This window comes from Xyrauchen texanus, chromosome 26 (assembly GCF_025860055.1).
Source record: "Xyrauchen texanus isolate HMW12.3.18 chromosome 26, RBS_HiC_50CHRs, whole genome shotgun sequence".
NCBI classification, from domain to species: Eukaryota; Metazoa; Chordata; class Actinopteri; order Cypriniformes; family Catostomidae; genus Xyrauchen; species Xyrauchen texanus.
In genome coordinates, this window is record NC_068301.1 from 24,792,165 (window position 1) to 24,806,373 (window position 14,209).

The following is a 14,209-nucleotide window of genomic DNA, read 5'->3' on the forward strand; positions in this document are numbered from 1 at the left end:
TACAAGTTAAACTCAATTAACAGCATTTGTGGTATAATGTTGATTTCTAAAAAAAAAATATTTTGACTTGTCCCCTACTTTACTTACAAAAGCGGTTACAGTAAGGCCCTTACAATGGACCCTGCTGAAAAGACCAGCTTAACCAGCATGAAATTCCCATGCTGGTCTTGGCTGGTTTATGCTGGTTAGTGCTGGTTTGGTGCTGGTCTAGCTGGTTGACTAGCATAGCCATGCTTTTCACAAGCTAAACCTTGCTGGTGAAGCTTGTTGACCAGCATGTTCTTTCTGATGAAGCTGGTTAAGCTATTTAAAAGCCTGGGGGGAGGGACACAGCACACCAGCATCCCATGCTGATCTTTCAGCAGGGGAAGTGAATATGGGCAGTCCATAAACCTTGACACATCTTTTCAGAAGTACACAACAAGACGAATGATTTTAGTGTGATTAAATCACTTACTGACCTTATCTGTATTAAGTTATAGCCAATATTACTAACTTTGTTATAATGACAATGAAACCCTATAATTCCGACATTGGACAAAAATGAAAACAGATTATGTTTTTTTTACATGTTTATATATGCTAATAATAACACAGTGTGCTTTGCTTTAGTTGTAAAATAGCTAGCATTGTAAAATGCTCTCTGAATTGTTGTATCTTTAAATTAATTTCCTATTGCATTAGTTGTATTTTTAAAAACGTATCACAAGACCTCAGCATTCTGTTCCATGCTGTTGGGCTCCGTCTAGCTGTATTTGAATGGAAGAACGCATTTTACAAAAACAACCTAGAAAACATGTCCAGTCAGTTTCCGATGAAACTAGCCTAATTATCTTATATAAATGATTATGATTTGTTGAGTCGTAATAAAGGCAACCCAACGACCAGTCCATTTTGAAAATCTGTGGTTTTGCACATTGCTAATTTTTAACTCAAGTGTATGTATTTACAGTGAATCATTTAAATCCCAAATATCTCTATAATGCACTGCCAGGAAAAGCCCTCAAAAATAAGCACCAACAGGAGCCTTTTTCAAAAATGACATTGCTGTTCTCAGTATGGCTGTGAATGACAGTACTTGAACGAGGCTCTTGTGACTGTTGAACATTTGTTTTGAATCAGCCATGGCAGCTTTGAGAAGGAAGCTATGCATTCTTGCTTCCATACATCAGACTTAAGTCCAGAGAAGAAGAATACATGTGGTCGAATGCGCCCCGTACCATGATGAGAAATAAATGCGGTGGAGGGATGCTTGGAATCAATGTCTCTCTAATGAAATTAGGCTGCATAATAGCCTAGTTTGCCTGGCATCCCTCCAACAGACCAGAAACGAGATACTTGAGCTGCATCTGGTAACAATTACATGGAGGGGAAATCAAAGCACTTGCTTTGTTAAACCTTCAGAATGTATAATTAGAGCGTGCCTTTAAAAAAATGCTTCAGATTGCTTCAGACCCCGCTTGCCTTTTGTCTTTTTTTTTTTTCTTTCCATAAGCGCTAATTGCAGAGTCCAACTGATCTGCTTTTAGGGATGTAACATCAGAGAGAGGAATGTGTTACTGCTGTTGACAGCACACCAATGCTCAATTACACAGACATGTTGCTGGGAGGCTGTTGCACGGATGGCTTTGATACTGAACAACTCTAGATGTCCGCTGAGTTGGCATGTGTGATGATGCTCTTGGAAGCATTAGCCAGTGGGCATACAGAAAAATCTGCAGGTTAGAGAGAATAGTGGCCAGCAGAGCAACAATAGGAATGTTAGGAATTTTTACTGTAATTAGGGATGGGTAAAACTATATATAAGTCTTAAAGTTTATATGCTGGGTTTAATATTTGTTGCATAATGTTGATTACCACAAAACATAATTTCAACTCCTCGAGTTAAACTCATGTATCATGTGAGCTGTAAAGTTTAAATCAGTGTTTTTCAACTGTTGGGCCACAGGTCAGTTCATGTAGGTTCACAGGTCTGTTCAGATAGGGTAATGGACAGCAGCGAATGAACAAGGTCAGGGTTATCCCTCCAATGGAAATTTTACCGGCACTTTATACATGCTAAATATGCTTCTCATCTGTAATGCGCTATTTTTGGGGTGTGATTTAAGCCTTGTTTTTAGTAAAAGTCGATACATGATCTGCTCTGCTCTGAACCTACTGTATCTGTGGAGTGCTTGTGAATCAATTGCCTTGCCTCAATTTCACAGTGCAGATCACAAAACTGATGCAACCCTTTTGAATTCTAGTGAGAAATTTGGAGGAAGTCAAACCTATCAAACAGTAGACAGCCCAGAAATATTAAACAGCACTGAAAAGAAAAAGATACAACTCTGTCCCATGTGCAAAAATAAAGTTTTTTTTTTTTTTTTTACAAATTACACATAATCATCCTTACTATTTATCAAAATTTGACAGCAGTGATATATAATTCTTACTATGTTGGCTTGCCACTTTATGTCCAATGGGAAATCTGGGTCCAGAAGCAAAATCTAGTAAAAAATGAAGTAAACCACTACTTTAAATCATCATTTTAGGGTTTTAGGGTTTACAGTGTTATTTCATCATGGCAGCAAAATTTTAAAATTTGATAGAAATGTACATAAAAAAGGTTATTAAGTTATTTTATCACACTAAAATCATGTTAACACATATTGTTTACATCTTGTGGTTTATGTTTAAAACAGTGAGAATTTTAATGTTTACGGATCGCTCCATTTACTTCCATTGTAAATAAAATTTTCTTTATTTCGTGGAACACAAAATGAGTTGTTAGGTAGAATGTTAATGTCAGTAACTATTCACTTTCAAATCAGAAAGTCAGCCATACAGTACAGGGTAAGTGAATGATGACAGAATTATTATTTTTGGGTAAACTATCCCTTTAAGGCTGAAAACTTGTGTACATATTCTTCTTTTGCATTGTTTTTTTTTTAAGTGTAGGCCTAAGTTTGATGTGTACTTACATGCGGTGGGGGTGAAGGAGCTTGTCCGGGGAGCTCCCTGTGTGGTGGGGGGAGGAGGCATGGTGGGCGGAGTTAACCTGGACTGTGTTTTCACATCAGCAGGTGAGTCGGGCATGGTGGAGCGCTTCTCAGTGCGATCTGTAGGTGAAAAAGTAGAACAGTTCTTGTGAGACCTCAGTGATATCCAAACAGCTGCCTTTTCTACAACACATGAGCTCCTGTAACATTTAAACTCACATACCTACATACACTATATATGCCTTTAGAGAGGTCTTTGATCGTAACAGTGGTCAAATTCCAGCTGTCATCATCTTTGCCCTAATACTCAAAGACACCAGCAGAACTCTCTTTAAGAACAGCTTCTCTAGCTAGCTTCTTCCACTATGTACGTAGGAAAATGTGAGTGATGCTAGGGTGTTATAGGTGGGTGCCAGGGTGTTGCAATTCTGTTGCAAAGGTGTTTCTTTTTCAGCTCGATGCTATGCAGTTGCAAGAGTGTTTTGGGTGGTTGCTACATGGCTGCTAAGTAGCACGAGTCAAAACAGCAAAGAGCAATCCCCCAAGTTTCTGTAATATTCTGGTGCCTTGATATGGCTCAGTTCCCTTATCAAATTTTTTTGCAGTTGAAAATCGTAAAGGAATATTTCGTGTTCAATACAAGCTAAACTCAATTGACAGCATTTGTGGCGTAATATTGATTGCCAAAAAATATATATTTCCCTCAAATCTGGGTTACAATGAGGCACTTACAATGGAAGTGAATGGGCCCAATCAGTAAACGTTAAAATACTCACTATTTCAAAAGTATAGATACAAGGCGTAAACAATATGTATTAAATTATGTAAGTGTGATAAAATTGCTTACAAACCTTTTCTGTGTAAAGTTATATTACATTTTACAAATAAAACTTTACAGATAAAATAATACACAAGTTTTAACAGAAAAATGTATGTACATTAAGTGCTTATATAAAATTATAAGCTTCACATTTCTGCCTTTAAATTCTCTAAAAACTGGCCCCATTCACTTCCATTCTAAGTAACTTACTGTCACCTGGATTTTTGCTTTTTTTAAAGAAGGGAATGGATGGGGTAAGCCAGGAGCCCCTACTGCTATCAGAGTCAAGGGACACCCAGGACAGCTGTAATCCGGAAGGTGATGATACACATCCCCGGCACAGGGCGGCTGTTCCCCCTACACACAATGTTCCCACAGCTGGTACAATGTGTACATGTCTATCTGTGTGTAAGAAACAGAGAAACTGGGGATGCGTATGGTAAAGTACAATATTGTATCAGACATTGAAAGTGTACTAGGGTGATTGTGATATTGAAAGTAATTGTGCTATTGTAAGTCTGTTATATTAGCAGGGATTTTAAAAGATCACCGCGAAAGCAGCAAAAGGACAATGTGACCCTGACCCCTGTCTTAGTCATAACCTTCTGAAGCAAACCTATCTACCTAGATGTCATGGTGTGTGCTGTCATATTTACATTTATATTTATGCATTTGGCAGACACTTTTATCCAAAGCAATTTACAGTGCACTTCTTACAGGGACAATCCCCCCGGAGCAACCTGAAGTTAAGTGCCTTGCTAAAGGACACAATGGTGGTGGCTGTGGGGATCGAACCAGCGACTTTCTGATTACCATTTATGTGCTTTAGCCCACTACGCCACCACCACCACTCATAGTCATATCTATGGTTTGACCCTGGTCTTGACCTCTGAGTCAACCCTGACCCTTTTCTTTCTCTTATGTGTTTTATGCATTTTATTTCTTTTAACATTTCTTCTGTTCTTTCTTTTAACTCGATTTTTATCAATTATCTTATTTTTTAGTGTTTAATTTATTCTAAGTATATGACATTTATGTTTTTATGTTTTCTGATTCTTAAACCAAAGACTTCTAGTAGATTTTATAACAGTATAACGTCTATAAATAATCAACTCGTTATGAAATATCTACATTCTAAATATTCCTAAACCTGTAGTAAAAGGAAAAAAGTTTTGTGAATGGAGAAATACAAATAATAATAAAAAAATGGGTGATGAGTGTTATTTCCCCAATTGATCACTAGTTTTATTATCTGCCAGGTAAAAAAATAATAAGTGTGATTGCTTAGAATAGCACAACTCTCTTCAAGCATTTGAGGTATCATTCATGTCTGCAGCACAAATGGTGCAGGGCAAGTTATTTGTCAAAGTTCAATACAAAGGATTTGTTCAGATATGAGCAATAGTAATGGTAATGCTAGCCAAAGCAAACACCTCTAATTCATGTTCTCTGACATGTATGTTCAGTGGTGGTCTTACACTAAAGAAGATCTCAGTTTGACAGAGGTCCCAGTACAGAGCCCTGGGGGATACCCACAAAATCATTCTAGAAGAAAGGTGGTTCCCCTTTGAAAACCAGAGTATGACAGAGAAGCAGAAGAGATAAAATAGGGTGGAAATTTCAGCTCTGTATGGCATCCATTCCCTAGGTACCTCTGTGGCTGTGAGTGTGTATGTAAAAGATCATAAACATACAGTATGTGTCTGTGCAGGCTTAATCTGAGCCATACATGCTCGCCATGCACTCTTAATCCTCTCCCCAATTTATAACAGACTCAAACGGGCAGCCAGCTCTCAGACTAAAAACTTATGCAGTACAAAGCCACAGAGCCATCCAGCCCTACTCGAGCAAGCTATTTTATCAGATGAATAAAATACAGAATAATCAGTGGGAGTCTTTAATCTTACACCTTTACTGATCAACCATTCTATATCTTCATTGTCAAAAAAGGCCTTTAAATAAAGAATGGTGAGATGATGGAAGCTGGACCAGACCGAAAAACAAAAACAAAACAATGCTGGTAATTTCAATGCGAGATATAATTATTTCAGTGGAAAAAAATAGTAAGAAGACAACTGTTTTCTGCTTATGATATTCAATCAAGAATACAATGATTATTTTCTTTTTTATCAAAGATTCTCAAGCTGGTGTAAGAGACATTGATTCAATATTAAAATCTCAGTATGGGGCCAGTTATTACCTTTGAAATGTTAACAATGTGACAAGTCCAGGCACTATAATTCACAAGAGCCACAGCAAGAGACTGAAATTAATAAAATAGTTCAAGTCCTCCATTAGGATGTTTCAGCACAGATGGGCAGGCATGACATATCCATTATATATATTTCCCTCACTGCATTCAGCTGTAATATTACACATCAGACAAATTAAAACCATTGCATTTCCACAGAGCATGTCATCCTGTGTTAGAGTGAAAAACTAATCACCATAATACATCTCACTTTTATACTAGCAGGCAACATGAATTCCATACAAAATTGAATTAACAACTGTAAAAAACCCAAGCAAAGCAAAGAAAGAATATATAAAACTGTTCTCTACTCTTTATATTGTAATTTCACTTCATAGACTACAAGTGAGTGTCTGAATAACAACTAGGTATTACAGACATGGAGAGTAGAGTGAAGATGTTCAGTCAAACCTTTATGTACTATCAGGCAAGACTAAAGGATAACCAATAAATGACATCACACCAGTGCATTAAACCCACCTAAAAGTGGTAGACTGCATGGTAAAAAGCAAAGCATAACTCAATTCAAATGAATTCACTCTTGCAGAAAAAGGTGTAATTTAGCATTTTTTAAACAGGCTCAAAAAACATACTAGAGTGCACATCCATCCTGCCCTGAATTCGTACATTTAATAGGTGCAGTTAATGCACAGAGTGCATTTCGGTTACCTTGCCTTTCAGTACGGGAAATTGGTGGAGGAGCGGCACAGATGAATATTAGGTGGGTCACCACGGATATTGATGCAGCAAGAGATTTAATGTGGCTCCCAGGAAGGACGATGAAGTGCTTTCCATTTTCCTGTTGGGCAAGGTCTTTTATTGCTTTTCAAAAGAGCTCTCGAGAAATATGGATCGCCATTAAATGGCATGTCAAACTGAGCATTAGAAAGCACAGACTCGCTCATCTTCACTCCACGTCTGGGCATTTTTCATGACCTGACAGTGGCAGTGAATATCTTTTCAGTATGTGACTGGCACTCCTACTTGCTTTCCTTATATTTGTTTTCCTTATATTGGCAATATGCATGCCTAGACACAGCAGAAGTCAAGGAGGAATTTTAAACTTTCATACTATTTTTAATGAGACCACCAAACCAGAAGCAGCAGAACTTGTGTAGTACTGAGTCACACCCTCACATTTATGGTCAAGTTAGTTAGCCTCTAGAATCAAAACTGTTAGTCATGCATGCTGTTAACATAAGATTTTTATGTTCACGACTGGTAAGGTGAATCAAAGAGCAGCTCGGCGGTCAGCTAGATATTGATCCTCCAAGTAGCACTTCTGTTGAATTATATTTACAGCATGGCCACTTTTCACAAACCAATCAATTCCAGATAGATAAAATATGCCTTTTTTTCATGTTTAATATATTTCTGTCACATTACAACAATAAAATGGTTTGAAAATGGTAAAATTCTAGTTCTTCTTCTTATTTTTGAATAAATATTGTGCACAAATATTGTGTATTGTGTGTGGTTAATTTAATATCAACAATTCTGTATGGCTTATATATCCCTTACATCACTCACTGCACAGGCGGCAATGTTCAGCTTATTCTTGGGTGGTGAAAATAGGCATCTGTGTGTACACAAGCTGCACATGAGAAAAAGGGTCAGAAGGTCAGAAATAATATATTTAATTTGTCTTTTTAGGGAATTACAATCCATGTAGGATGTTTCTGAAGAAACTTTCCCCACATTCAAATGCTTTGTGAATTTAATATCGGGATCTCTCCAGTGCATCTTTGCCTTTGTGTCATTTTAAGACGATAAAGTTGAAACTTGATTCATCCTCCTACACAGCAGATAGAGCTTCTAGTTGAGTTAGTTTAGGAGAAGCTTTGTGAAATCTAATCTGCTGTGATAATTAAGCCTTATATCAGACTCAACTATTTCAGACTATTTCTGTAATGCCTGTGGTAATGCAGAAATCCACACAGTTATTTGATTTCAGGATTTTTAGCTTGCTGAAAAGACCAACATGGCATATGTTGTATTTTGGATGCTGGTCCCAACTTGGGATGCTGGTATGCTTTGAAAGTGAACAGTCAGTGAGTCGTTCTGCCTTACTATTTCTTTAATAACTTATGAATTTTGTTTCTAAAGTATATTTCTCTTATTTTTAAAGATGCAGTCCACCAGAAAGACCATGGTCAACCAGCTTTACCAGCTACATTTTGTTGTTTCACTGGCTAGACCAGAACCAAACCAGCATTAATCAGCACATTAGTCCGCCTGGACAAGCATTGAATTCATGCTAGTGTCAATTCACAAACACATAGGAATGTGCCTTGGAGTGAAGTAGACACTCTGCTCTTTAGAGAAAAGCTGTGCCCACTAATGTGACGCATGATGTGCCATAGCCACAGGAAGCAAATCAGCTGCATGCTAATGCTGAAAAGACAGCTGCTTTTAGCCTGCTCCCCCTCAGAGGTGGCCAAGACTCTTCATTTACTTATCAGACTGAGGGTTGTGAGGTGATGTAAGCAAGATAAGAGTGCAAATTTCACGTGAAGCCATCTAACTGGACAGACAGCAGTGTGAAAAGCGATGGCGACGGTGGCTGTTCACACCAAATAGAATATTGAGCTAAGAAAAGATAAATGCAGCACAATGAATGGAACAGAATGCAGGTGTCTTAAGACGCATTTTAAAACTTTTAGTTCTGCGCGACGTGCAGAATAAACAGTGACATGCGGCAAAATTGTCAAAGACATCCGTCCAGCACGTTTACAAAGAAAAATAATGGAAAACAGCAGACGGACACACACACACACACACACACACGTGTTAAGTGTGAACGGCCCGTTAGTAATGTGGCGAGTAAGAGACAACATTGACTCTTCGTATAATTGGAATTCAGATGGTGTCGCAGGTAACCGAGGCTGAGGGTGAACGGGGGGAGGGAGAGAGCTTTGCATCGGCATGAATACATTATGAACTTGTGTGCGCTGATGCACCATGCAATCATCTCCACCAGATGGAAAGGTGCACTGAGCGTGGCCCATCAAACCCTGCTTGCTTGTCAGGGAAGATGTATGGATGCCCCCACCCTCCTGGACCTAATTTCCGGCACTTATTCTGCTCATTCTCCCAGCAACACAGCCTGTCCCTTTGGACTGCTTTTTTACTCTCCGTCTCATTCTCTCCCTCACTCACTCTCCCCCCCAGCCCTCAGTTTTCAAGGTCTCTCCCCAAGCGCAGTTGTTTTCCAGGCCAAATCAGGTGGTGTGCCAACGTTCCATTCCATTCCATCAAATGAAGCGCATACTGAAGGGACCTGCATCAGTCTGTGCTTACTCAAGAGTTACCAAACCACCCACCCACCAGTCGCTGCTGTGCACAGCAACCTGTGCAATCTGATATTTAAAGAGAATGCTCTTTTCAGTCAGCTCATTCCTCACCATTATTCCCCCTCTTGAAGGTTCCCATAAATTACATTTTAGGTTACCAACAGTGTTATAGTCAATATTAGACTCTCCAATATCCAAACCAATACCAGACCCCCTAAGAGCCAGATCCAGACAAAGACAAGACCCTTCAAGACCCCTCAGGCTACTCAACAAGAAAACAAGACCCATATTTGTCTTATCGCATTGGCAAATAATTTTTTCTTGTTTATAGCACAATCATCACAAAATTGGCCAGATTCCTTTAAAAATAAGACTTTATATCATGTTGCTTGTCAAGTATATTTATCTTGTTTTAAGGATATTTAGATATTTTTACTGGAAAACAAGACAAAAACACTTTTTGCATTGTGTCTTGTTAAAACATCTAAAATAATGCCCCATTGGCATAAGGCCATCAAGACCAGCCCCTTTAAGATGCAGACCAATACTAGACCACCTAAAAGCCATATACAGACCAAAACAAGGACCCTTTAAACCCAGATTCTGACTAAGACTAGACCATCCAAGGCGCAGATGCATACAAAGATCTAAAGAGACTAAAGAGACACAGACCCAGATCAAGACCAGTAATGAGACCACAAATCTGGTTACCAACAGTGGTAACCTTTAAAAGAAAGTAATTTCACACTATAGCTACCCACTTTGATGACAGTTGTGTTGGTCTAAGTGGATACTGTTACTTTTACAGTTTGCCAATAATGTGGTATAATGCGTTCCCAGTGTAGGCATACAAAACATTTCAGCAGTAAATACGGTGGACTGGGAGCCATCTGCTGATCAATTTCAAAATATGGTCTTGCGTCAAGAAATAAGACTGACCAATAAAACAGTGTTTAAGGGCTGAAGACTCTTTTTTCCTCTTCTCCTTCAAAATGGATTTATCTTAATGTCTGTTTTAACCATCTGTTGAAATAAGGCCCTGTCAGCATGAAGAACAGAGGAAGAAAACAAGTGAGGAGGAACAATAAAAGTGATTCACTGCTGCAGTTATGCAGCGGTTGAAAATGCACAGATTTGTGCTGTGTCTTATTGCCAGGCTTAAAAAAGGTAAAGAAAAAAATTAAATGCTGTGAAAGAGTAAGACCTCATATGGGATCTCACAAAAATGAAAATTTAAAAAAGCACTTGTAATCTCCACTCCTGCCTCATCTACAAACAGATGATCATAATTGAAATGGTAACATAGAAGGTTTTGCAATTACACTACGAGCATAACTGCAATTTCCAGCATCTTTTGAACAAACAGTAAATAATTATTTACCAACTTCTTATCTAGAGAGGCAGAATTACAGTATTTTTCTATAAAAGGCCTATTATACTGAGATTAGTGCTCTCAAGCACTAGTATGAAGCTCTTCCAACTCTCAAGTCAATGACTCACTCAGCTTCCTGGCATGAGCAGATGCCAGCTGAAAAGTGGGGAGAAAGAGAGAGATAGGAATAGAGAAAGATGCAATATGGCTCAGCACCTAGACACATGGCTTTAACTGGCTATTCACCAACACGTCTGTGTTTTTTTTCACTGTGTCCCTCATTAGCAGCGTGTAGGTTAAAGTCACACATTGAATAAAGTTTGTTAGGTGAAAACAATAGCACATAAATAGAATGTCACATGGCCAGAAAAAGAAGCCATTAACTAGAGATGCACCAATAGATTGGCCACCGATCGCAATTAGCTGATCTTAAATCTGTGATCGTTGATCGTGCCTAGATTTTAATTGACGGATGCACAAATTCACACTTTGGGCAAATTCCAATCGAAGTTATCATCCCTATGCCCTATTCAATCTGAAAGACAGAGCTCTGTATGAATGCGCCCTTCGCTAACAGTCTTGTGGAAGGGCCCTTCGTGAAAATGTTTTATCTGGAATGACCCTTCGAGTGGCGTGCACTTACTGCAGTGACCTTCAAGGTTGGAAAAATACTGTTTGGAAAATGGCCATACACTGCTACGCTAATATTTAGCATTTGCTAATTTAACAGTTTTAAAATATCATTGATATGTATCGATCTACAATTTCCTTATCAGTGCATCACAGAGCCCCAGACTGCAACAAACACAGTGTGAGCCATGATATTTAGATATCCCAGGAGATCAGTAGTTACAGAAATATTCAAACCAGCCCATCTGGCACCAACAATAATGCCATGGTCGAAATGACTAAGATAAAAAATTTTCCCCATCCTAATGGTTGATGTGAACATTAACTGAAGCTACTGACCCATATCTGTATGATTATTGTAGTTAACAATTGGCTGATTAGATAATCACATAAATAAGTAGGTGTACAGGTGTACCTAATAAAGTGGACGGTGAGCGTATGTTTATGTGTACCCTGTATAGTCAAGTCAAGTCAATTTTATTTGTATAGCGCCTTTCACAACACACATCGTTTCAAAGCAGCTTTACAGAATATCAGCATTAACAGACGATAAAACTGTAATGTCTATAAAGTCGATTAATAATCATTGTGTAATTTAGATAAAATACGATTTTTAATAGTGTTTAAAAATAATTAAATGATAATTGTATTAATAATAAGTATTAGTATATATTTATATATATACATACTGCATATACACACACTTCATATACTGTATATAATATAGGTGAGCTGTCCCATCATTTTGGGTCACTTCTGGGACAAAGTGACTCAAAATGATGGAGCAGGTCACATACATAGATTTTTTAAAACCATTGGCGGCTTAATCAGATATCAGCTGTCTTTTATTATTCTTCGACTTATTGGCAACTTAATTTGGCAACTAAAAACAGCCATTTGGCTCCTAAATATTTCAGTTTTGGAGCAGAGGTTTCTCCTAATGTTCCTTAAGAGAAATAAAATAGGCACAAATGACAGTTGTTGACATACAATAAGATTACAAAGCAATACAATGAATGCATAAGATAGCTCAGATACTTTGTTCTTGGAAAAATTTGATGTCAAATCAAATTAATTTTAAAATCTCTGACTTTTGATCACAGACAGATCAAGTATCTTGGAAGATTTGAGCACAGTTTGAGATATTTCAGTTTAGCAATTTTGTGTAGCAATTTCACTTGCCATCATTGAATTGTATATACAGTATATCAGTCACTTGCCACCCTGTTCTCTTTAAAAAAATAAAAATAAAAGCCCATATCGGTCAAGCACTATTTACACCTAAAAGTCAAAATTGAAAACCATTGAAAGATCCCACATCACAACGTACTCATGAGAATACTGAGAATCATTTGAATTCAAATGTCAAGTTATTCTACCATTACAAGAACCAACAATAAACCTGAGTGAACAGAAAGAACATACATTAGATACTTCAACCATATCCATATACAGCTCCTGTCCTCTCCTCCAACTCAAGCAGACTGCAATTACCTCTGCTCTCTGCTCATTGCCCTTAGCACCACTCAAACCTGCAAATTGCAGGCCTTTATCAATTTATTCACTTTATTCATTTCAGCCACTTATTCTCACTGGCTGCCGCAGCTATGAATAGACGTCTCTCCACGCTTGGCATCAATCGCTTGGCGAAGTCTCTGATGCTAGGACGAGTCGAGCCCATGGCGATGGATGCCAAATCAATTTTCAGCAGATAATAAAGAGGCTCATGTTTAACATTAACATAACGCTGTTTTACTACACTCAAAAATGTGAGCTAATAATATATCGCTCTCTCTAAATGAAAACACAGCTACGTGATGACGGAATAACTGACAGGCAACGATGAGGGGGGGAGGAGGGTTCGAGAAAAAGACAGACCTGGCGGCAAGATGACAGTTTATTTCTGCTGGGACCTCTGTCTGCAGTGTTTTGAAAATATCACATGACAGAAGCCATGTGTTCAAAATTAGAGTGAGTTAAGTCCACTGCGCAGAAAAATATGTCGATAATTTATGAAACACAGTTCTGGATAGAGATTTACTAAGTAGAACCAGATTTAAAAAACAACTAGCCTAAGCCTTCCCCTTCCCAATTACTGTGCAGATACACAAAACTCTCTCTCTCTTTCTCCCTTCCCCTCCGAGAGACCTTAAAATGGTTTGAGTCACATCTGGCAGGCAGGAGATGCAGAAGTTAGTGGTGAATGACCTAACATCAGGGCACTTCCACCCATTCTGTGTGTGTGTGTGTGTGTGTGTGTGTGTGTTTGCGTGCATTATTGTGGCACTGGCCGCAGTTTGCTAATGGCTTTCAGTACAGGGAACCGAGGCGTAGCTCCAGGCAATGACTGCACCCTCAACCGACTGGCTGCCATCACTGAGTGGCTCCTTAATGACTAAATACACTCTGGAGAGCCTGTCTTTAATGCTTAAACTTAGGTCAAAGGTTTACATACTATCCAAAAGAGAACAACCTTTATTCTTGTTACAGGCAAATAAGCTGCAAGTGAAATACAGATAGATAAATGCAGAGTTAGAAACACGGTGTTTGAAAACTTGAGATGATTGAGAGTCATATTTCCATACAGTAATACCCAAGAAAACAACAATAAAGTAGCACAATCTGCAAACAACATATTGCTAACTTAGATGCGTTAAAAACGTATTGTACAAAAATAACTACTCTTCTTAACAAGCATGCAACAAAATGGAGAGCCTTGCTTCCATACTGCTCAAGAGAATTACCTTATCTCTTTACAGTAGCATAACCTGCAAGCAAAATATTGTGAATGGAGAAAGTGCATTAGAAATGTTTAGATCGATAACACTCGCCCTAACAGAAAAGTGACAAACTGCAGACGGA

General features: G+C 38.3%; 1 protein-coding gene across 5 annotated transcripts in view; it reads right to left on the reverse strand.

Annotated features, from left to right (window-relative positions):
* Positions 1-14,209, reverse strand: part of LOC127620210 (protein CBFA2T1) — a 95,170-nt gene that overhangs the window by 29,347 nt on the left and 51,614 nt on the right. For all 5 annotated transcript variants that reach the window (XM_052093347.1, XM_052093346.1, XM_052093349.1 and 2 more), the window contains one exon: positions 2,964-3,101. In XM_052093347.1, the coding sequence (XP_051949307.1) occupies positions 2,964-3,101 (138 nt within the window). The remainder of the gene's footprint in view (positions 1-2,963; positions 3,102-14,209) is intronic.